General features: G+C 35.6%; 1 protein-coding gene across 3 annotated transcripts in view; it reads left to right on the top strand.

Moving 5' to 3' along the window:
* The window catches only part of focad (focadhesin), a 48,001-nt gene that overhangs the window by 17,675 nt on the left and 5,277 nt on the right, over positions 1 to 25,049 (top strand). For 2 of the 3 annotated variants that reach the window (XM_042759624.1, XM_042759623.1), the window contains exons 6-35: positions 95 to 196; positions 411 to 636; positions 902 to 1,108; positions 1,463 to 1,550; positions 2,059 to 2,249; positions 2,332 to 2,592; positions 8,630 to 8,734; positions 9,918 to 10,019; positions 11,247 to 11,377; positions 11,541 to 11,667; positions 12,663 to 12,830; positions 12,943 to 12,993; positions 13,180 to 13,263; positions 13,347 to 13,482; positions 14,717 to 14,905; positions 15,523 to 15,644; positions 15,989 to 16,081; positions 16,191 to 16,279; positions 18,508 to 18,549; positions 18,929 to 19,037; positions 19,148 to 19,264; positions 20,015 to 20,253; positions 20,347 to 20,436; positions 20,614 to 20,764; positions 21,334 to 21,453; positions 21,676 to 21,798; positions 22,201 to 22,278; positions 23,928 to 23,999; positions 24,133 to 24,235; positions 24,958 to 25,038. In XM_042759624.1, coding sequence (XP_042615558.1) covers positions 95 to 196; positions 411 to 636; positions 902 to 1,108; positions 1,463 to 1,550; positions 2,059 to 2,249; positions 2,332 to 2,592; positions 8,630 to 8,734; positions 9,918 to 10,019; positions 11,247 to 11,377; positions 11,541 to 11,667; positions 12,663 to 12,830; positions 12,943 to 12,993; positions 13,180 to 13,263; positions 13,347 to 13,482; positions 14,717 to 14,905; positions 15,523 to 15,644; positions 15,989 to 16,081; positions 16,191 to 16,279; positions 18,508 to 18,549; positions 18,929 to 19,037; positions 19,148 to 19,264; positions 20,015 to 20,253; positions 20,347 to 20,436; positions 20,614 to 20,764; positions 21,334 to 21,453; positions 21,676 to 21,798; positions 22,201 to 22,278; positions 23,928 to 23,999; positions 24,133 to 24,235; positions 24,958 to 25,038 — 3,797 coding nt within the window. The remainder of the gene's footprint in view (positions 1 to 94; positions 197 to 410; positions 637 to 901; positions 1,109 to 1,462; positions 1,551 to 2,058; positions 2,250 to 2,331; positions 2,593 to 8,629; positions 8,735 to 9,917; positions 10,020 to 11,246; positions 11,378 to 11,540; positions 11,668 to 12,662; positions 12,831 to 12,942; positions 12,994 to 13,179; positions 13,264 to 13,346; positions 13,483 to 14,716; positions 14,906 to 15,522; positions 15,645 to 15,988; positions 16,082 to 16,190; positions 16,280 to 18,507; positions 18,550 to 18,928; positions 19,038 to 19,147; positions 19,265 to 20,014; positions 20,254 to 20,346; positions 20,437 to 20,613; positions 20,765 to 21,333; positions 21,454 to 21,675; positions 21,799 to 22,200; positions 22,279 to 23,927; positions 24,000 to 24,132; positions 24,236 to 24,957; positions 25,039 to 25,049) is intronic. The other variant, XM_042759625.1, reaches the window with a different exon arrangement.

A 25,049-nucleotide genomic window follows, 5' to 3' on the forward strand; every position in this document is an offset into this window, starting at 1 on the left:
CTGTTTTCTCTAAAACCTTAACCCTCTCTGTTCCTCTCTGATGGAATGACACAAATACATACGTTTAATTATGTGAATTTTTTTTTTTTTTTAGGACCTTCCCTCACCCCTACATCACAGTGCTGGAAAACCGTCCTGACTGCTGGCCTGCTCTGCTCCAGGAAATTGATGACTTTCTTCAGCTGGCTAAGGACAAGTATGAAATCCGATCCATTAGCCATTATCAACCTCAACCAATTCTATATAAAATGTCAATGAGGTAGACCATTTTGAGCAATCTCTTGTTTGTTTCTGGCCTTCTGAGTCTCCTCTGCTCTCGATGCTTCCTAAAATCTGCAATAACAGGAAAGGTTCAATTTGATGAGTGGATTTTGAAGTTGAACTATGGCTATTTTGTATGTTTTCTTCAGAGATGAGCCAGTATATGTGGAAATGCTGGTACCATTCCTTCGTTACCTGTACTGCGAGCCCCAGAGGTTGTCAGAAAACGCTCTGCTTAGACACAGCCTCCTCAGGGTCCTGCTCCAGCCACGAGGGGTTCCTGAGGCTGACAGCTTGCAGGAAAAGGGGGCGTCTGGCACTCGGGTGGTCCGTGAGCTAATACACAGCCTCTTTGACCTGCTTCCATACATGCTGGTAAGCTGGCGGATGATTTCTGATGTGCTGAGTTGAAGTGGCTCTATAGCGGTATGTGGCTTAGTCCCATAACATGTTTCAAATGAAGGTTTAAATTGTCCATCGCTGTAAATTTTCTATGGTGCCTAGCTCTACTTTATAAGTGAGCAATAATGAAAGAATGTTAATTTTTGCCTGAACTATCCATTTAAACATTTTTTTCACACGTTGTGCACACACTATATCCAATATGCAATCAGTGTGTCGTCGTCCTGTGACCCATCAGGTGGACAGTGTTACTGCAGTGGTTGAGTTCAGCTCATTTGCTGAATCTCTGACATCGGCTCTGCTCATCGATCCAGGCTTCTGGAGAAAGGAACTGACTCAGATGGCTCTTCAGCTCTTGTGTGCCTGTCAGCTGAGTCTTCATCTGGGAGGAGAACTGATGTCTCTCCTTCACACACTCCACCAGATAATACCTGCACATGCAGAGGTGAATGCACACGTTACGCTGTTATTTTCTGCCTCATTTTATGCATAACATTTAGGTGGAAATAGAAGTATGAGGAACAATAACCTCTGTTAAAATCAGTGCTGTTTATTTGCATTCATTTACAAAATGCAGATGCAAAAATGTATTATTGTAGAGAAAATGGCAAAATTAGTATTATTTTTTTGTTGCTGCAGTTGCACTCTCAGTGTGATCTCAACAAATCTTCTCCTCTCATCTTTTTAATGGTTTTGTTTGCACAGCGTATTCTAGCTCAAAGCGATTTGCATTCAGCTTTCCCTCTGAGGCTCCATCTGTGTCAAACCGTTTGTCTGATTGTGCTCTATCTAACTGTAGGAACTCCCGCCTGAGCAAGTGATCATGGGAATCTCCCTGCTACTGCTAAGTGCCTCCACCTCTCAACAAACTGCCCTCCTAGAGCTCGGTAAAGCTCCTCTTGCTACCCGAACACAGCAAACTGACACAGCTAGCTTAATTTCCACAGAAAAAGGTGGAATTACAGGAGGTTTTTGCTCAGAAATTGTATTTTTGCTACTTTTTCTTGCCGAGTTTCATGCTGATTGCAACATACAAATAACTGTGAGAAATTATGTGGCTTATTGGTGTACAGTAAATAATAAAATGAAAAAAACAAATAAAACAAAAACTCTGAGCTGGCTTGTGTTAAATGATGACACTGTTGTTTTGTAGAGCTTTTTGGAGAGAATTTGAATTTTTTTTCTCATATTTGATGAGGTTTGGCAGCACCCAGTCTGTTATTTCCCTGTTTATTACCGTGAAGCTCCTTTGACACAATTTTAGCTATATAAAGAGCTATATAAATAAAGGTGACTTAACCCTAACATGATGGCAGCAAATCTAGTTTAAAACGAGTTACTGTATTCAGTAAGTTAGAGTTGTGAACTATAACTTGTCTTTTTTGTCTCTGCTAGCTGTAAAGATTGTCCCTCCTGAGCTTCCACCTCCTTGGGGTGCATCTTTGCTGGTGATGCCCTTGTTACAGGTGCTGTCCTGCTCCAGCCTCATGGAAGCCCTGACAGACATGCAGACACACACAAAAAACCTTGAATTGACCAATTCACTGTTGCAAACGGTTCAAAGAGAGCCCTCAAATCGAAAAGAGGTACCATTAATAATCATGCACCCATTCAAGAAAGGGTTTTGAAAGTAATGTGTGACATTTAGCTTTGCGTTTGCTTCAACAGGACTCCACACAGCTGAGTTTGCCTCTCAGCACTTGGTACAGCGAGCTGCAAGTGGCCACCAGCGTCCTACACCGAATTTCCATAGACTCCATTGCATCCATGGAATGGCTTTACTCCCTGCAGTCATCACTCTCTGTCTGTGAACATGTCCCAGAAAGTGTTTGTCTCCTGGTGTCCCATGTTATCGTCAGCAGTCACGGGGACCTCTGCAGGTTAGCGCTGGACACTGCTGCTGCCGTCGCTGAGGCCGATCCTGCTAAGGTAAATTTTGCATCTCTATGTTTAGTTTTGTTAGTCTGCTGTATTACAATTTTGTATTATCCATAGGGATGTAACGATTCACTTAACTCATGATTCGATTCAATTTACAATTTTTTTTTTTTACAAAATTAGATTGGAGACATTATACATTAAATGAAAATGTGTCGTTTTATTAGGCTAATGCTGCACGTTTCTTTGTGAAATTGAAATATAAAAAAACCTAATTTGAAATTTTACAACAAACCCTAAATCAAACAAGTAAGTAGTTACACTAATAAAAGAAACCTCTTAATATGAACAAACTAAGACTGTGCTCTTTCCATTTAAATTAATTAGAGGCAACTGCTGGATTTTAATCATGATCCAAACAAAGATGCAGCATGAGTAGTTTTTAATCTAAATTAGACTGTATAATTTAGAAATTTGAAGAAAAAACAGAATGGTCTGACTTAAGTTTGGTGAAACTATACTAGATAAAACATAACTGAATGAAACGGCAGATAAGCAGATTCACTCTCTGACAGCAGGTGGCGCTTATGAACAGCAATGGCACAGTGTTTGCTTGGTTACTGCTGTAAACAAAGCAGAGCTGTGCTTATGAACACTACTTTAATATGCATTACAGAGAGGCAAGATGAAAAGAAAATACCACGCTAACTTTTCTAAAGACAGTCAGTTTCCCTCAGCGATATATTCTCAGCGATTTGTTTGGCATCTCAACCGATTTGAATCGTCACATATTTTAATCGATTTTTGACCGGCTCGCAATTAATCGTTACATCCCTAATTATTTAGTAGGATGTGATGCAGCCTAGTGGTTAATGCTTCAGGCTGGTAATCAAACCTTTGAGGAGTTCAAACTCTTTAATTCAATCTCCATTGTGTCCATAAAAAATGCATTTAACTTTTTTTTTTCTGCCACTGAAACTTAAAGGACAAATTCACCCAAAAGTGAACATTTTCACCCTGTTTAAAGGGATACTCCACCCCAAAATGAATATTTTGTCATTAATCACTTACCCCCATGTCGTTCCAAACCCCATAAAAGCTTCGTTCGTCTTCGAAGCACAATTTAAGATATTTTGGATTAAAACTGGGAGGCTTGTGACTGTCCCATTGACTGCCAAGTAAATTACACTGTCAAGGTCCAGAAAAGTATGAAAAGCGTAGTCAGAACAGTTGAACCACTGATGGCAGATGGAGTATTCTGACAATGTCTTTCATACTTGTATGGACCTTGGCAGTGTTAAATACTAGGCAGTCTATGGGACAGTCACAAGCCTCCCGGTTTTCATCCAAAATATATTAATTGTGTTCTGAAGACGAACAAAGCTTTTACAGGTTTAGAACGACATGGGGGTAAGTGATTAATGACAAAATTTTCATTTTGGGGTGGAGTATCCCTTTAAAAATTATAAGCACAACTTGATATGTTTCCTGAGCAACAAATCAGCATATTAAAATGATTTCTGAAGGATCATGTGACACTGAAGAAAGGAGTAATGATGCTGACAATCCAGCTTTGCATCACAAGAAAAATTTACAAATTACAAACATTCAACTGGAAAACATTATTTTAATTCTAATAATATTTCACAGTATTGTTGTTTTTCTTGCCTTGGTGAGCAAACTGAGCATAAGAAACTTCGTTCAAAAACATTTAAAAAATCCTACCAGCTCCAAGTGTAAATAAAGTATATATTAGAGTTGTGGTGGTGGTGAAGATTTTTAACCATAACCATAACCATAGATTGCTCCAGGAGAATTGTCAATGTAACATACATCAACATTATGGAGTTATGGAAAGTTAGACAAAATAGATATACTCTACTTCAGACAAAATTTACAGATATTCTTCAGAAAACTATTGTACAAAACTGTTTTTAAGTTCTGCCTTTTTTTGATTGGACTCAGAAAACCGTTTTCTAAGCTCAAATTGATGAAATCCGTAGACATGTTCCTTTTACACATTAAGAGCACCACATTGTTCCTTGAATGAAAGACATAAAAAAATAGCACAATTGGAAAAAACTTTTTTCCTCTCGTCTTACGCTTTCATTTCTATCCATTATCCAGATGTCATTGTTACTAGGCAACATGTGCAGCCTTAGAAACTGGAGCAGTAATTACTTTAGCTAAATGCTAAATGAAGGTGTATCATGGTGCAGTAGACCTGTACTCCCCACTTGCATTCATTACAGAATGCCTTAGGGCTCTCATAGACAGAAATAATTGAGACCAGGACGACTGGCAACCATGAACCTGGGAAGTGTGTGACCTGAGGGAGGATGTGCAGTCCTGCAGGACTGCTGTAATCACACTAACAGGAAGATATTCAAGGAGGCTGTAGCACAGAGGAATATATATCATCTGTCACTGGCTCTATGCCCTTATTAGAGGCCTTGGCTGGATGCTGAGATTCACTCTCTACTGCTTTCCGATTAAGGCTGGGTGATTTACTGAATGCTCACAGTATATTCCCAGTGATTCTGCTGGTGATATAAAATTATTGCGTTGATTTTATGATGTGATGTGTTTTTCATTTTACCATTAAGTTTACTAGGAAACATGTCATTAGACTAGTTGCACAACCTTTTCTGTAAGAGAGCGTTAAGACAGATATTTTAGTGGCTTTTCTTATTTAAACCTTCAATAACAAAATTAGTGGTGTTGGTTGGTAAGTTAAATGCATTTCAGTGAATCAGTTCAAACTGACCATTTCAGTCAACTGGTTCAATGGTTTGTTTATGTCATCACTCAAAAATGTCCACTGAAATCCCTATGTGACATTTCATATTTTAAACTATTTTGGTAAAATAGATGCAAGTAAATTTGCTGGTTATTGTTAATTTGGCTTGTCCTTATGTTCATTTAGTGAAAAGCAGTGTAGATAATATTTGAAGCAGATTATGAGGGAATCAAAAAAAAGATTTGAAAGAAGTTAATTTATATTCAGCAAGAATGCATTAAACTAATGTAGAAAAGTGACAGTAAAACATTGTTTTTAAAACACTATAAATGTCTTTATTTTAAATAAATGCTGTTCTTTTCAACTTTCTATTTGTCAAAGAATCCTGAAAAAAGTATCATGGTTTCAACAAAAATATTAAACAGCATAATTCTTAAATATTTCTTGAGCATCAAATCAGCATATTAGAATGATTTCTGAAGGATCATGTGACACTGAAGACTGTGATGATGCTGAAAACCCAGCTTTGCCGTCATATTAATTATTTAAATTTTAAAGTATATCAAAATTTAAAATAGTTGTTTAAATTGTAATAAGAGCGTAAAAGACTTCTTTCAAAAACATTTAAAAATACTACCAACACAAAACTTTTGAACAGTATTTTATCCTACTCTTTCTCATTCTCTGTACATATGTTTTCTCTTTCTTTCCTCCTCACTCATTAAGGCTGTTAATTGGTTTGCTCTGCAGGTCAGAGGTTGTGCAGGTTTTGTAATGGGGATGCTAAGGGGTAAATCTCCAATTAGAGATTAGAACAACTGCCATGGTGTCCCTTCTCTAAGGGTTAAAACTGTTCTCAAGAGAGGGAAAGATCCAGTATTCTCGCTAAGTGGGGGTCTGTTAGGGAGAGGCTTGTCTGGGGAATTGTTTTACAAATACTGGAGAGAAATTAGGAAAGACAGTAGATTTTATGTGGCGTGTTTTAGATGCCCACTTTACACATTTATTAGCCACCTTCAAAACACTGTACTTGAATCCTGTTTACTATGCTTGATCTAACTGGCCACACTAATAGGAGTTCTTTCTGGCAACGAGAGAAATATTGCATAATCAAACCTTATTAAGGCTATTAAAGCATTACTGAGTGTGTCGCTTCATCTCCAGATGAGCACTGCAACTGGGGGAATACCAATAAACCCATGCATTTAAATTATGTAAAAATGTTAAAAGCATGGGGACTTGTTATTTAGAATCAATGGGATATTTAGTTCTGTATAATGTAGTTAATGTTGTCTAGTTGATATGATCAGTGTTCTTTGCACCCTGTTCATTTTAAAGTGACTCTCTTCTCAGGTCACATTGTATTTTGTGCAGTTTTTCATACATTGAGAACTGTTGCGGCAAGTTTATATAGTGATTGTCTTTACCCTAAAATCTAGCCTTACATTTAGAGGTTCAATGGTGATTTATTAATATTTTAATTGTATCTCTGAACTTAATTTTACTAGCAGCTGTGGTTATTTCAGTGTCATTGGTATACTTCTTTAGTTTTTATTATTATTTTGAATTAGATACATTTTTTATATATATATATATAATTCTGCTTTTTTGTCATTTTCATTAGTGTTTTGAGAAAATATATTTTTTATAGTTTCTTTTTTAAGTTTTAGTTTGTTTAGTTATAGTTGTTTTAGTATCAAACTTAAATGAAAGTAGGTAAATGAAATTTGGACACTAACTGAAAACGTTTTGAAGTATTTTATTTCATTTCAGTTCATTTTGTTAATTTTAAGTAATGAAAATGTTTCTTATGGTATGCATTATTGATAATAACCCTGCAACAACTCAAATTTACTGAAATTATAAATTTTACTCATGTAAATGTATGTTTGCAGAATCATTATATTCTAGGAATTTTTTTTTGTGTATATATGTATATGTATGTATTTGTATATATATATATATATATATGTATATATATATATATAATTATTATTATTATTATTATTTTTTATTTTTATTATTATAATTTTTTTTTTGGAAAATGTGAATTTCAATATTTATTTGATTTATAGTAGTTTTATTGTGAGGGCTTTACAGTTTATTGCTGACATTTATATCTGTTTATATCAGCAGACCCCTTCAGTCACCGCAAAGCATGACATTTGATGCCAAAAACATGAAATGAATTAGCAAAGCAGCTCTTGAGTATGTGCTCAGATCTGAGGGCATAATCCTCAATTCAGGTACAGAAAGTTTTCAGGTCCTTCACATGGTCCACAGGTTTTCAGCAGTTTGTCACTTTTCACTGTAGCCCCTGAAGTCAAGCATACCTTTCATTTTTATTTTGCTTAAGATGGGGAAACACTGGCCGTGAGCCAGTCTTTTAGTATTATAGAAGCTTCTGGAGCAGTGTTTATGCTACAGAAAACAGCTTGAGAATATAAAGAAAGAGAGAAACAGGGTGTTAGTCAGACGGTTGGAGAGGACTGCTGGAATGAACTTCAAAGCCGAGGGCTCTTTGGCGTTCCTCGCCCGCTGCATGAGATGGATAACTTGTGACAGTCTTGCTCGGTTTAACTCGAATGAGGTGGGTGAGAAGAATAAGACTGTGCCCTCCCACCCCTCCTTCATCAGCCCCTCGCTGTGATGAGCATGTCTCGTTACATTATGAGGATGGTTACTTGCTTTTGCTTTTTCCTTTCTGTATTGCTTGATTGTTGTCCTATTCCTCTTTCCTATCGTTCTCTTTCTTTTTTGTTTGCAGTTTTCATACAGTGGTTTTCAAGAGTCTTTCCATTGCATTTGCCCTACATGCTTTGGTTTTCAATTAAATTCTTTGCAGAGCTCTTTGAAAGGATTGGATGTTAAAAATGCCCTGTGAGCGACTGATGATGATTCATTTCATTTCTGTCAGCTTAATGAAAATAAAACTGAGATGATTATGCTTGGCTCTTCTGCTGGTAATCAACTATAGGTCCCATAACAGCAATGTCTCGACCCCGTTCTAGAATTTTAACATTAACTGTTACATTTAACATAAACCATTAACCCAGATTTTGGGTCATTTACTAGTGTGTTTATTACATCTCTTTTACATCACTGCAGCTCTTTATACACCATACTATAAAACGTATGGGGTTGGTAAAATGTTTAAATGTTTTTTTTTTTGAAAAAGTCTCTAAAAAGCCACTAGACTTTGGGTTTTAAAAGCAGTTTTAAATCTCAATTGAAGGCTTATTTATATTCCATTGCTTTTAAATGTGTTTGATGTGCATGAGTGTATTTAGTAGGTCAGAGTTAATTGTCTATTAATTGTTTGCTTAATTCTTTTCCATTTACCTCTAGGTGCCATGTTTACTTCCTGTCCTGATGTTTAAACTGGGCAGAGTGTCTGATCCGGCTTTGTCTCACTCTGTTCTCTATACTCTGCCAAAACTGGGAACCCACAAGGTACAGTCATTAACATGCACAGCATGCACTGTTTACCTGATGAGGGAATATTCAATTAGAAACTTAATCAATAGATATTTTTCAGCAAATGTGTTTTCTTGATTATCAAAGTTTTACCAAGAAACATAATTAGAAATTTAATTAAATGTGCAAATAGCTAATCATTATATTAAGATGTTAACATGTATGGCAGTCAGAATTAAGAATGCAACACCATTTACAGGGTAGTGCAGCACAGCGCCACAAAATATGAATATTGTCCATCTGCATGGATTTGGGATACTTTGCTTCCCCTGTTGCTATGGCAACAGCTCACCTGCACTGTAGGCAACTGCAGCCATTAACCTGACCATTGTCTGTGCCACTGTTATTCATTTGATTCCACTAACAATGCATATTATTCATAAATCTTGTATGCCAAATGTTTTCTTCCGTAAGATTTTGCTTGCTACTAAAATGCTACGTCAACAAAAACACTTTCTGGACATTGCACAGTCTGAAAGAAGATGTTTTGCTGATGTTATTCATCTTTATTTAAAATGCTTAGGCACTCTATCATCAGCCTTTAAATGTGGGTGAGCCAGTGTTTTTGTAATCTGTGAGATACTCTTATTTTTAAAAGCGCAGCAGAGCACAGCCTGGCCTGTAGTTCACAGACGAAGCATTAAAAACATAAAAGCATTAGGTAATTTAAGTTTGCATGAATTAACTAAACTAAGCTTTTATCTAAGTTTGCATATATCCATTAGGGCTGCACGATTAATCGCATGCATTTGTCATGCGTGTCTCATCAGTAAAGCCGGTTCCGTGATTAGCGGTAAATGTCGTCCCCTGTTTTCAAACTGGAGCGGCAGTTAATACACAGAGCCGTAGTTCACTGACAAGCTACGCAATATCGTGTTCATAATCGAATGCGATTAATCTCAATTATGAACAGAATATTGCGTAGCTTGTCAGTGAACTACGGCTCTGTGTATTAACTGCCGCTCCCGTTTGAAAACAGGTGACAGACATTTACCGCTAATCACGGAACCGGCTTTACTGATGAGACACGCATGGCAAATGCATGCGATTAATCGTGCAGCACTTATATCCATTCCTGTTCGGTGTGTTTTAGAATTAAGTGGATGTGTGTAATCTGCCTCGTGTGTGTTTATCCTGACTGGCCTCTGTTGTGTTTCAGTTCTGTATCCCACAGGTGCTTCATGTCCTCCAAACTCTGGGCAGTTCATCCAGACTGAGGCCTGTGGCTCTGCGCCTCTTAGCACTTTTATGGATAAAACAGGTGCAGTTAACACTGATATCTGTTAAAACTGTTCTTTGTGTGTTGTGTCATATGTCTGTGGCCAGGATTGATCCTGTGAATTTATGTTGAATATCAGTATTTAATATTTATTTAAAATGAATGTACTCCCATTTTACTGTTTGGGTTTATGCATTGAAATATCATTGTTTTTAAGTATTGTTACATTAAGTTCTGAGAAGCTTCTGTTTAGTATACTAAATTATTACAAAATGTTTAATTATAATTAAAATTGTAATATAGTATTATTAGGATAACAATTTGAGTGTTTTTTTGTTTTTTTCATAAAATGATTGTTTGAGCCCTGTTATTAATGAAGTGTAAAATTATTATATTAAATCAGCTTAATTATTTGATATTTATTTAAAATTGATATATTCACTTTTTATCATTTGGTTTATGCTTAAAAAAAATTATTATATTTATATTTGATTATACATACATTAATCAGTTTAGTCTACTAATTTAATACAAAAATTTCAATTAATATTTTCTAGTGCCGTCAAAAGATTAATCGCTGTTAATCACATCCAGAATAAAAACTTTTGTTTACATAATATATGTGTGTGTACTGTGTATATTTAATATGTATATATAAATACACACACATGCATGTAATATATATTTAAGAAAAATGTTTTGTTTATATATAAAATATTTATTTTTATACATAATGTAAATAATATTTGAATACAAATAACAGTTTGAGTGAATTTATGCATGTAACTTAATGGTTTGAGCCCTGTTATTAATGAAGCGTAAAATGATGATATTAATTAAGCTTTATTATTTAATATATATTTAAAATTGATATATTTTATCATTTTTATCTTCTATTTAGTCTACTAATGTAATACAAAATATGTAATTACATATTTATATGTAAAATTATACAAATATTAATTAGTTCACAGAGAATTTGCATGTTTTAGAAAAATTTACATTTTAACTGAAGTAATGAATGATTATGATTTCAAATGTGTTTTGATAGCTGTTCTTACTATAATGTCTGCTATACGGTGGCACCAAAAACTATTTGGACACTTAGACCACACTGACAATGTATGAATGAGTGACATTGTATTAGATAACAACATATCTAGAGCTAATTTAATTTAATGCAGACCATTACGTTACAGGAGTCCAAGTACTTTTTGTAAGTACTATTACCCTGAAACTTATTTTATTTTAATTTTTTTTTTTTTATAGGACCGTGTGTATCCGGACCTGCAGAGACTGATGTCACAGCTTGAAAAATCCTCAGTGGTCTTGGGAAAAGATACGCAATGGGAGCAGATATTGGCCAGAGCAGCCTGCATCAGAGACATCTGCAGAGAGAGGTCTGCTTCACCCAAAATCTGCCGCCGTAGAACTGAAATTCATTTAGCAGTTTGATTTACTGCATATTCCACCATAGTATAGACCATAGACTGTAGTAACCATCAAAGGTTTAACAGTTACATTCATTTACCCTTTTCCCTAATGCCGTACATATTGTTCCAGGCCGTACCAGCATGGAGGAGACATGCTGGCTGCCATCACCGACACACTGATGCAGTTCTCCAGGAAGGATCAGGCCACTCCTGCTGCTCTGGCACTGGAGGGCTTACAGGAGCTCTGTAGAGCTGAGGTCAGTCTGTGGATCCCTACGAAAAGGTTCACACTGGCTGTCAGAAACATGAAAATTAAGATAAAAATGCATTTTCATTTCCAAACTATTTATATAGTTTTGATTGGGTAGACCAGTGCCACCCTGGCCCTTATGTTCCCTCCTGCCTCAAGACGCAAATTCTAATCAAAAAGAATTGTAGAATTTAGAATTAAAGAATTTTAGATTTGTACTGGGTCTGCCAACATTTTCATTACCCTTTACATAATCTTTACAAACATATTTAATATTTATAATAATAAAAAAATCTCATTTTAAATGTATTGCTTAATATTTATTTTGATTACCATGTTCATTATATTGTTTTTATATTTTGTTCATTTATTATATATTAGTATTTATTTACAAAATAGATTTATTATGATTTATTTTAGCCAGCTAGATAATTATCTGACGTATTTAAAAAGATGTGTGCACATGATCAATGAGTAATGCAGTACATACTGTTCAAAAGTTTGGGGCAAGTATGAAGTCTCTTATGCTCACAAATAATCAATTTCATCAACATACGGACAATGACAATAATATTATTACAATTTAAAATAACTTTTCTATTGGAATGTACTTTAAAATGTGTTGACAAAGTTGATCCTTTGTGAAACAATTTCATGATCCCTCAGAAATCATTTTATATCAATGTTGACATAAACAGATGTTTTTGTGGAAACTGCGAGAGATTTTTCCAGGATTCTTTGATGAATAGAAAGTTAAGAATAACAGCATTTCATTGAAATAAACTTTTGTAACAATATACATGTCTTCACTGTCACTTTTGATCAGTTTAATGCATCCTTGCTGAATAAAATTATTAATTTCTTATGAAAGAGATTTTTTTTTGTGAATTATAAACTTTTAGATGGTAATGTACATGTTGTTCATATTTTACACTAGCCAGTGGGCCATTCTTACCGTTGAGCTCTGCATTTGAATATTCTTCTCATTTGTTTTCTGTTCAGGTAGTTGATATCATCTCCACCTGGAAGGCACTCTCTCCTAAGCTGTGCTGTGACACCAGACCCCTGGTCCTAAAGGCCACAGCTGAACTTCTGGCATTAGTACCTGCTTTAAACGTCAAAAGTGAAGAATACGAGGCACGAGACCACCAACCCCTGTTTCTTATTGATGTGTGGTATTTTGGAGCGGAGTCTGAATTCATAGTTAAAAGCATGGTTTATTTCTCTCCACATTTCATAACTGGGACAAATCACTTCAGATCTTATGTCCTTTTCCTTACAGAAATTCAGAAACGAGGCAGTCTGTGTTTTATGGGGCTACGCACTTAGTCAGGTGAGCGCTGACATTTTCAAATGGTAATGAATGGTGAGGGTTGGGCAGGATAGTTGACTAATCACCCAACAACTGTTTCTAATGAATAGTCATTGCACCGTTTTATGTATCTGCAGTTTATTTAGTTATTTTTCTAACAGTTCTGAGTAAAAACACTCATATTTAAAGCTTTATTGGCTCTATCAGGTCCCAGAGGTTGCAAGCCAGGGTTTTAAAGCTCTCTCTGAGTACCCTGAACCATCTCACACCATCCTACACTTGCCAGAGCAGGTGGGAATATTTTCTAAATATCCTCACACTAGTGTTTACTATATACACAGTATATTGTAATGATGATATGATCTTGCTAACAGGCCAGACCTCCACCAAAGCAGCCTGAAGAAGAGGATGAAGGGAAGGAAAATGAAGATGATAAGGATGAAGATGTTTCAGTGCCAGGGACCTCATATGTGAAGCTAGTTTGTCTCACACCACGATCTGTTTTACCAGGTATGATTATAAGATCATGGTGGCTAACAGACTGTCGACTCTTTTAAAGGGATACTCCACCCCAAAATGCAAATTTTGTCATTAATCACTTACCCTTATGTCGTTTCAAACCCGTAAAAGCTCCGTTCGTCTTTGGAACACAATTTAAGATATTTTGGATGAAAACCTGGAGGCCTGTGACTGTCCCATAGACTGCCAAGTAAATAACAGTTTCAAGGTCCATAAAAGGTATGAAAGTCGTCGTCAGAATACTCCATCTGCCATCAGACGCGCAATCTGGGTTATATGAAGCGACAGGAACACTTTTTGTAAGCGAAGAAAACAAAAATAATCACTTTCTTCAATAATTCCTTTGTCAACAGTCTCCTCTGTGTCTCTCCATATCACCGTATGCTGTGTTTGCTCTTCTGTGTCATCCGCGCCACAAGGATGCGCTGTTTTATTTCAAATCAAAGCTAAATACATGTAGAAACAGCATCCAAAATATCTTAAATTGTGTTCCGAAGACGAACTGAGCTTTTATGGGTTTGGAATGGCATGGGGGTAAGTGATTGACAAAATTTTAATTTTGGGGTGGAATATCCCTTTAAATTTTGTTTTTTTGGTGTTTTATGTTTTTTGTAGTACTAAATTTATATTTTTGAGTATTATTTTAGTATTTTTTGGTTATTAGTGTATTTTTTGAGTAGGTTTTTTTGTGTGTTTGAACTGAATCAGTCTGAATGACTGATGTATATGTTGGTGTCATATAGATATCTATACCATTATTAATCAATGTTAATTGGGTTGTTTACTTAATACTTAACTTTCCTGTTCTGCTCATTCATTATATGAGGGATACATTCACTGTTATTTGGTTAGATAACAAGCCAGCTGGCTGCATTTTTATAGTGGCAGAAGAAATAAATTAGGACAGATTTTGTGTACTGAAATTTTACATATCATAGACGCAAGGTGTGATCTTTTCACAGTTACTGTTATGTAATTGTAGCATATTTCCATAATTTTACCGAGGTAATGTATTCAAAATAGCTGGATGAATAAAACATGAGGCTGTGAGTGTCAGTGTACTTGCCTAAAAGTACAACATGTAACAGAAACCCACAAATAAGACTGCATTACACAATACAGACTTATCATAGTTAAGACTTCTGCTAATTTTATATAAATGTTGATGTATTATTTGACCTTTAAAAAAACCTCCTTAATGCATGAGTTTTGTCTTCTAATGCAGCCCTCGAGACCTTCCTAACAGCTCTAGTAAGGCAGGAGATGAACCAAATGCCCCGTGGCGTGTACCATTCAGCTCTGATTGGGGGGAATTTGCGCTCTGACCAGGGAAAAACTGTATCTGGAATTCCTTCTTTTATGCTGAAAACATATGAAAAGAACAAGCAGCCGGGTCTGAAACCTGGCTTAGCAGGTACATATACTGTATAAGAGTCATTCAGCTCTGTAACATGGGTCATTTTAAAGGTGCTGTATGTAAGGTTTTGGCTGTACTAAAGCATAAAAATACCATAATATGTTTGCAGATATTTAAGAAACATGCTAAGTTAACACTTGTTTATCTTAAGACAATGCTACAGTCAGTGATTCTCCTTTGAAAAAGTGCGTTCCGTGCCTGAATGTCGGTCTCTGTTTTGGTTTGTGAAACCCGCCCACTGCCAGTTTACCCAATTGTATTTCGGCACCCCGGGTTGCCAATTGGTGGATAACACAGCGTATTTCATTTCATTCATCGTCAAGTGTGCTTGTTCCTGTTTGTGTCATCAATCTGGCAACCTGCATGTGTGTCAAGTCTGAGGAGGAGGTGGCGGGTGAAAAAACCCTCTCCAATATTTTGAATTTGAACTGCAATACCTAGTTCAACCACTCGGTGTCAATCCTACATACAGCACCTTTAAAATTCTTCTAGCTAATGCTTGTTTGTCACAACTGAAGTAACAGCTCACACATTGCATAATTCTGTGTTTGTCTAGTTAAATGTGTTAAATAAACATGTACAGTATGTTGGTTTTGATCATTGATCTGTTTCAGCTGGGCTTCTACTCTGTTATGACCTTCCTGTTCAAACTGACAAAGATGGACATCCAATCACACGCTTTCTTGTCAGCAGAGGGCGGAGTTATCAACAAATGTTAGCCACCCTTATTCATGAGGTACCTTCTAGCACACACACACGCAAAAACTTGAATTCTATTTTAAATTTAAATTATATTTTACCCTAAAATGAGAAGAGATTTATGTATTAATAATGACTAGTAATATATATATTTTTTATTTTTCATTACAGTTAAGCTCATTTTAATGTGTTCTGATGTTTGTTTAATTTAGATTCTAATATATGTAATGATTTTATTAATTTATGCATTTGATTATTTCATAAAATATTGATTTATTTGATTAAAATGTGTACAGTGATAGATATAATCGTGAATGTATAAATATACAAATTTTTTAATAATTTATCTTGGTCACTTTTTTCCCAATCTTTTCCTCTCAGGTGAACATCCAGCCGTCTGAATGGCATCGTTCTCTGCTCTTGCCCCAGGCCTGGCGGGGCTTCATGAGCCGGGCTTACCATGCAGCTCTCAAGGTGATTCTGTGTGACTTTTAAACCATCAGATCAGATGTATAAAAATAAGCCTAGCTTTACAATTAGGATCCTAATTCATGTGATTAAACTCAATGTAATTATTGTCTAGGGTCGAAAGGCAGAGCTGGAGATGCTGCAGAAGCAGGGTAAAGAGAACCCAGAGGAACTGCAGTACAAACAGCACTATGCCTGGCTCTGGTAAGATTCACACGTCCAGATGCATCTACAGTACAGACTGGCCTGGTCCTGGAGTTTTTGTTCAAGTTGTGATGAAACGGAAGAAAAATGGGTAATCGCTTAAATAAAAAAAAATGTAGAGTTAAGTCTTCTATCCATTCAGATTGGATGGAGACATATTGGTTGTACACAAGTTTTCAGAGTGACAGTTTTAAGGGAGGGACTAAATGATTGGAGACGTCTGGCATATGAAGTCTGTCATTTCACCAGAAGATCAAATTTTGATATTGTTATTAAAAATTACGAGGTCAAGAAAAGAAACATGCACCAAATGCCAAGATTCACCAAATTAAGACTAAGATCAATAACAAATGTATAAAATAAATGGTGTGTATTTGCACTTCATCATCACTTCAAACAAGACTACTGTAAAAAATACTTGTATTTCTTTCTGATTTACAGTAAACGTTGGGGTTTCAATGATAAAAAAAATTCATATACTTATAGTTACACTTTCTGATTATCAAAAGTTAGTTGAACTTATACTGTATAGCATGATGATACCTCGTATATCTACTAAAAATCAGTTGATATTTTATTATGAACTCTGTTATGAATAAAGTGACATTCATAAAGTGCCTTTAGGTGGGGCCTCTGCATGAACGCTTTGCACACCCATTAAAAGTTTTTAACACAGTAAGAGCAGATATAGTTTTAGAAGTTTTATTAAAAATGGATCTTTAACATCGTAAATAGTTTTTTTAGATTTCACGATGACAGTATTCAGCACAGCTGGCATGGTTTTAAGAAACAAACAAACAAAAAAATGCACTTTGCTAACATAGACATATTATATGCAGTGTTCTTTAAAAAGCTAAAGGATTCAAATAAAGCTATAGATGTAAAAAATTTCAGTATGCTATGTGCATCAGTTCTCACTAAATAGTTCAGATGAACCCCCAAGAAGCACAGACGTCACAGCTGACCCATAAACAGCAACTTGTAATGTGACTGTGAATTATACTGAATAGTTTTTAGCACAAAAAAAGCTTGGCACTTTCAGAAACTGTCAAGATGAATGCTGCACTATAATGAAAGCCTCTAACGAGTGAAGTGTAATTGGAGCTTTGCACCATAAGGAGGAATGTGAAGGTATTATTTTATACGTCTTGCTTGTGTCAGACCATCCAGAGCTGTTGAATTGTGATTGTTCTGGCCTTTTCAGCTGCTTTGAAAAGCCTTTGAATAGAGACTGACGTTTCAAAAGTCACATACCAATGCATGCACATCACCATTACACAAAATTCATATAATTTTTCAATGTAAATCTGTTGGCATGTATAGGCTGGTATTGTTCACACGGTCTCTCACCATAATATGCCCTGTCGCATAACCACACAGTCTGGCAGAACACCATCACTCAATCCCCAGGATGCCATTTTGCCGGCCTGTCAGCCAGTGAGTGATTGATGGGATATAACATATTCAGATGGCAGCCAGAACTTCATTCCCCATGCCATCACAGATTCTCGTTTGTTCCACAGTCTTTGTGTAATACAGTTATTCCACTCCTGGGAGCTCAGGGCAGTCTGTACGCGGTCACGTGCCCTGAAGCAGGCCGGGAGGGTTGGATAGTATGAGACCACTGGGATTGTAGGGTTACAGCTTTTGCCCCCGCAGAAAGAGATGTCAATTAAAGATGGTTTAAAATGGAGGAAATGAGGTAGACGTGTCTGATTTTGTAAGAGTGGGGTCCAGAAAATTCTAGACCTTCTTAAGTTATATTATAAACATAACAATTTGGAGTGAAATCATCCATTGAAAAATGAAAATAAACAACTTCTTATTTTCTTTGTCACTTGTTAACACCATTAGTTTGTGTAAAACCTGAAGATCATGTGATCCTGCGTGATTTGAGAATGGTTCAAACAAAGACAATCTTGTGTTTCAGTGAAAGCGAGAACATCTGATCTTTTAAATCTGGACTTAGAATTAGTAGAGAATTCTTATTCATTTGATGTCATTAAGTTTCGTTGCTTGAAATATCTCAAAATCCTCCTGCTTCTCCATGTTTAAATTGAAGGAATCCCAGATTTTCAGTGTGGTCTCAGACTTTTGGGACCCCTTGTACTTAAGGAAGCCATGCAAATGGTACCTGGGCTCTTAAATCATTGGCTGAGTAGATGAAAGCACTTTTTGTCAGTCTGTGGAGCACCTTAAATCATATCTCTCTTTCTCTCTTTCCTCAGGGTCAGAGACCAACTGACTGATGTGGTCAAATCTGCCGCCAAGTAAGTTACTAAAGCTGCTGATATTCTTAGGTTTGTTCTTTTTTTTTTTTTTTTTTTTCACAAGACCCTTGTTTTCTCTTTTCTTAGCTAAAACTTAGAACTATCAATTTTTTTTTCTTTTCAAAATGTTTTATTAGTAAACAGAGTGCTTTATATTCAGAATCTGCAGTTTGCTTTTGTTCACTGTAGTCTCTTAGGAAAGTGCTTTTTTTCAGTGCTTTATCGATTAAATGTAAGCTTATAATTGCTCACAATCCACATTTTCGGGCCTGTTTTCAGCGTTAATGATAGTAATCATTCAGCATTGCTGCAGTGTGTTCTGTTTAAAATCAGCCTATATGTGGATTCATATTTTATCATTTTGTCTCCATTATGACAGAGATAGTCCGGTTGTTCAAGGCAATTCTATCCTGGCACTTAGTGGCCTGGCTGTTGTCTTAACCAGATATGAGAGCAACCTTCCTACGCAGTCTGAAAGTGGACTTGAGGTTAGATGCAGCTTTATTATTTAGTTTCTGGTGACTGGCTTTTCTTCTTTTTCCAAAAAAAAAAGAAAACCTGGAAAACTATCCAATAAACTGTCATTTTCTGTTCGTAGGTGGGTTCGGACTTCCTTCCCACAGTTCACTGGCTGACGATGGTGATTGACACACTGCTCAGCATTGTTAGCAGTAACAGTAACCCTAAAGGACAAGTCTTCCCATGGTTCATTCATGTGAGTTATAACTCCTTCGGGAAATCATTTCAATGATTTTTACAGATTCCACTATTGGTGCAGAAAGTACACACTGCACCTTATTTAAAACCTTTAAATATTATGTGTTATTAATGCATATGCTATGAAAGTCTTTAATATTGCACCTTCAACTAGTAGTGATGCCATATTGTTAACACATTATAATTAGGTTCGATTCATTAACATTAGTTAATGCATCCAGAGCTAACATTATACTTACATTACATAACATAAATATAAATACATTAATGTTGACAACTTCGAATTTTACAAATGTATTAATGTACAGTATATGTAGAGAGTAACATTAACCTACATGAATAAATGCTGCATAAGTATTGTTCATTGTTGGTTCATGATACCTACACTGGGTCATGGGTCATTTTAGTTCAAATAAATAAATACTTATGTTCAGCAAGAACACGTTAAAGTGAACAAAAGTGAAAATAAAGACATTCGTAATGTTCCAAAATAATTCAAATAAATGATGCTCCTTTGATCTTTTTCATCAAAAGAATCCTGAAAAGTGCATCACAGTTTCCAAAAATATTGAGCAGCATGACTGTTTTCAACACGGATAGTAATGAAATTAAATTCAACATTTAGATGTTTTAACATTATTTTTGATCAAAAAAATGCAGACTTTTGATGGGTAACAAATGAAACCTGATTACTGCATATGGTATTTTTTCCCTATATTATAACTCACAATTGACATTCACATTTTAGCGCTCATATTCGGGTGAGAACACAGCGAGTGTGATCGCGCGCTCCTGTGCTGCTCTGGGTCTGGCGTTGTTGGTGCCGGTGCTGGTGACCTCGTGCAAAAAGAACATTCCTGCTATACTGGGCACGCTAGCAGCGGGACTGCCGGGCTCGCCCTCCGCAGACGAATCTCAGGCACTTCAGTTTCACAGCGGCTTGGCTCTGGGCATGTTTCTAGCCTGGCTGCATGATGAGAGAATCAGGTGTGTGCTGAGTGATACCATGACAGAGAACTCCAGCCTAGACAATTTTAATAGCTATATCATGTTTAATGAATGTTTACTTGTTTACTCCAGTGATATATCTGGGCTGTCAGTAGCAGAGCTGCTTGTGAAACATCTGGAGCGACTGGAAGATTGTTGCTTTAATCCCAATCTGGAGTACAAGTTAGTCCATCTAATCTGATTTTAGTGTTAACTGTACAACTGAGTTGTAGTTGTTAGCTAAGAAAATAAATCCTTATTGCACGCACATCAAAACATATTTATTTATGAGTTGTATTCTTCATTTCCCCTGTACACTAACAGACTCTTAAATGTTTGTTTGCTCTTTGTCTCTCTCAGTGCTGGTTGTGTGTTAGGTGTTGGGTTGGTACTCAGTTCTCTCAGTAGCAGTAGTCAGTCTGAGCGGGACGGTGTGCATGTGTCTCTCACGCTGGACAGACTCCTGCAGACCCTGCAGGACAGCAGCAATATGAGCCGCATGCTGCAGGAGGTAAAACCATACTGACTGTGGTGTTCTCTTGAATCTTTAGTTGAGAAATGGTTTGGTATTTTGCCTCTTCTTAATACTGAACATTTGCTCAAAAATTCCCAAAATGGGGTTTGTGAGGGAACTGCAGGGGGTTAGTGAGTTGATGAAAAGCTAGTAATTATTAAACTCATTAAAATATGAAATTAAAATAAATAGATAATAAAAACAATCAAAATACTTCATAAAAAGCATGTTTTATTTGATTTGTTTACCTGCATGTCATGTGACCATTAAGCAACATCAGTAAACCATGAACATGCAAATGTGTTGAAATGATTGAAATAATAGCTTAAAATCTCAAATATCAGGTAAATATTTTAGGAATGACAAATATTTTCAGCTGACAAAAAAAGTTTTGTAATTCCTGCTTAAGCTGAGCAGTGTTTACAAATTGATCCACTGATGGTGATGACAGAATTTTTACTTTAATGCAATGAAAATACAACTTTTTTTTTTTTCATTACTTATAACTAAATACTTTTAATGGCAGTCATTTTTGTGCATCTTTTATGTGTTCTGTCGGGTGTCAGGTTTTGGCCTATTCTGTGGCGTGTGTTGCAGTTTCAGCATTTAGTGCAGGCATTATTGAGGCCAGTAAGGCTGAGGAAAGCATGAACACACTTCGCACCCTAACAGAGGAAAGCCAACAGGTGAGAGCTGAAATCGTCTGTTTATAAGGAGAGTCATGCATTAAGATAAAAGCTATTTTTCCTTGATTAAAATTAGTAGCTATTAAGTTTAATCTTTGAACCAAGTTTGGTTTTGTATTAAAGAAGATATTTTTGTTGTGTTTTAGTGCATGAATTTTTCAAAACAAAATATTTGAGTCACACTTTATGCCATTTATTCTGGGTTTTTTTTTTTTTTTTTAGACACCAGGCTTTGCTTTGGCATTGGGGCTCACAGTGTTTGGACTCTCTTCTTTTGGTCATGGTAAAGCGGTGGACATTCAGCCTCGTCTGCTGGCTGCCTGGACCAAGATACTGCTGGCAGAGGTGAGCTGAATTATATTGGGCTCCAAATCAAGTGTTATTTCCATATGTTATGCATATTTTACATTTATGCATGTATGTAAGGCATGCTCGCCATATTTTTATGTGAGACAACCACTTTATTATCCATACCAAAGCTGCTTTGGTTAAAAATGTAAGTGGGAAGTGGAAAGAAACAGTCTTAATGTAGATTGTCTCCCTGACTAGTGAGAAACAATGTGTTGTTGTGCTACAGTAAGTGAACTATATATCAGGATCTGATCTAAGGCACAAGTCCAGAATTTAAGGTTTTAAGGTCTTTCTCTTCCCAGTGTCTTAGTTGTAATCTAGAAATCTCAGACATCAACACTAAATCTCAGCTTTCATGAGTGAGAACCTAAACTGTAATGGTTTTTCTTTCTCCAGGGTTGTCCCACAATGCAGAGGCTGTCTGCCCTCAATGGACTGATCGCATTAGTGGGATCAGAGATGGCTCTCATTCAGGTAATTTAATGTGTAATTCGTGTTTAAGTCAAGCCTTGTGTTATATTTGTCCCTGGCGGGATGCTAGAGACTGTTTCAGTGTAAGATATATGTGTTGGCATTCAGCACCTTCACTGCAAGACTTGAAAATAACACACTAGCAATGTAATAAATCTTACTTCATACGGCTAGAATGTTTTTTTTTTCCATCCTAGTGAATGTTAAATATCACAAAACATCACTTTCTCGTATATTACCCTACATTAAGTCCATTATCGTATGTTGAGGTGCCATTAGTGATAGCAGTTAAATGCCAGTCTCGTTTGGGCACTGCCCTTTTCACCCACACCTGTGCCAGGCTGCTCTTTGTGTGGCAAATTACACTCCTCCCTGCCCACCCACTTTCCAGACACTCATATACACACACACACACACACAGCGAATGCTGTCTCGCCTTTTTAAATGCAAATGCCACTATACTTGGAAGGTAGCCAGGAAGTGTCGCCATAGTAACGGTGGGACTTGACAGCAGTCTGCAAGGATTTTCTCTCAGTGTGAATCAGAGCCTTGTGAATGTCTCGGATTACTCTGCCGCCCCACAGATGAATAGATTTGTGTTAATGTGTCTTTAAGCGACTTAAAGTCACTGAATAATCACTTTAAAGCACATTCAAATGGCCTCATCAGTTGAATTAAAATCTTGAATGTAGCTCATTTAGCTGGTGACTGTTCCTTTTAGATCTAAACTTGTGTAAATCCACTCAAACCAGATTTTCAAAACCGATTGTTCTCTTTTTTGTTTACTAACTTTGTGCAAGTGCAGGTAAGGAAGCAGATGACAGCGATTATGAATCCTACGTAAAAGCTAGCTGCTGGAGAAAGATGAATGTAGGCTTGAAAATGACAGTAACAGTAGCTGGCCACATGAGGGTACTGTAGGGCTAAAATAATCCAGTATGAGAATCTGAAATGTCAGAACAAATGAATCCTTTCTGACACTTTAGATTCGTTTTATTAACTGAACATTATTGGACAATACAGCTTTTAATTAGTGAAGACAAAATCAGTAGGTTTATAATTTGTCTTAAAGCTGAATTTTTACATGTTTTAAATGGTTAAATAGTAATGTAGATCATTAAAGAGCAGCATAATGTATATTTTTTTATATGCATTACACAGTAATGGAAGTAGAATTGTTGGTAAGATTTGGTTATAAGTCATTGATACTCACCAAGGTTGCATTTATTTGATCAAAAATACAGAAAAAAGTAATATTGTACAATTTAAAATAAGTCTAAAATAATCAATGATTAATGCTTAATTTTATGTGGAAACCATAATACGTTTTTCAGGATTCTTTGGTGAATATTAAAAGAACAGAATTTATTTGAAATTTGTAATTATATTAAATGTGTTTACTGTCACTTTTAATCAATTTAATGCATCTTTGCTGAATGAAAGTATTGTAAAAATTGTAGTGTATATTAAATGATTTTAAAAACACTTTTAATTCACACAACTGTTTTATTTGTTAAACTGGCCCCCGATGGAGGGCACCAACCTTGACTAGTGACCTCCTGTTAATTTGAGTTTGACACCCCTGCCATATATTCATAGACTGTGTCCTAGAACCCTTTGACCTTCAGAAAATGTGTTTTTATCTCCATTAGCTGAAGAGTGAATCAGAGGAGTCCTCACAGCAGCAGGGCAGACTGAACGAGGTCATCCGAGCCATTACACAGGTAAGAAATCATGCATTTGAAATGCATCAAAAATATGTTTAGAAAATTAAATATGTATACTGGAAGTGAAACAATGGTTTGAAGTAAGTGGTATTTTATGTTTTCTTGCTCTCATGCCCATCCTCTGCACTAGATCATCACTTTTTCAGGAACAATAGGTCTGCAGTCTAATGGAGCATGTCTGCTTGGACACCTGCATCTGGCCCACATCTCCAGCAGCCACAGTCGAACCGCAGGTGAGATTCAAAATGCCCACTCTTTTTTATTATAAACTACTATTGTTATCTTTGTTGATGATAATAATAGTGATAATAATTAAATAATTAAAATAAATAATAAGAATAATATAAAAACCCATTATTATTATTATTTTGTTACTTTTATGTTATTTATTATTATTGATGTTAATAATAATAATAATAATAAAAAAATCAAAATCTTTTTATTTGAACAAAATGTATATCACTATTAAAAAAATTTAGGTGATATAAAAAATATGTTAAAAATGTAAATAAATATATTATTAATAATAATATTTTAGTTTCTGATGTAGTTGTTATTGATAATATTAAATCATAGATGTTTTTAAATAAAAATAATACCATAAAATAATAGTTATTAATGTGGTTTCTGTTGTTGTTAATAATAAAATGAATAATTACATAATAAAATTTTATACCATTAAAAATATATTAATACAATAATAATTGTTGTTAATAATAACTGTTAATAATAATAATAATAATAATAATAATTTATTTAAAAAAAAGGAAAATATATATTATATATTATTTTATTATTATTTTATATTTTATTGTTACTACTACTAATAAAAATAACATTAAAAATTAATAAAAAATAAATAAATAATCCTTATATAAAGTACTGATACTGTACAAATGGTCATTCACCGGTGAAGAAGACCAATAAAACATACTTTTTCATCCCGCTTTAACAGTTCCTCAGGACTTTGGTTATCTCTCAGAGAAAAGTGTCATCCGAGCTTCAGTAGACTTCATCACCGAAGCAGGAAGGAAAGGTAACGCACAA

Source organism: Cyprinus carpio, chromosome A7, assembly GCF_018340385.1.
Source record: "Cyprinus carpio isolate SPL01 chromosome A7, ASM1834038v1, whole genome shotgun sequence".
NCBI classification, from domain to species: Eukaryota; Metazoa; Chordata; class Actinopteri; order Cypriniformes; family Cyprinidae; genus Cyprinus; species Cyprinus carpio.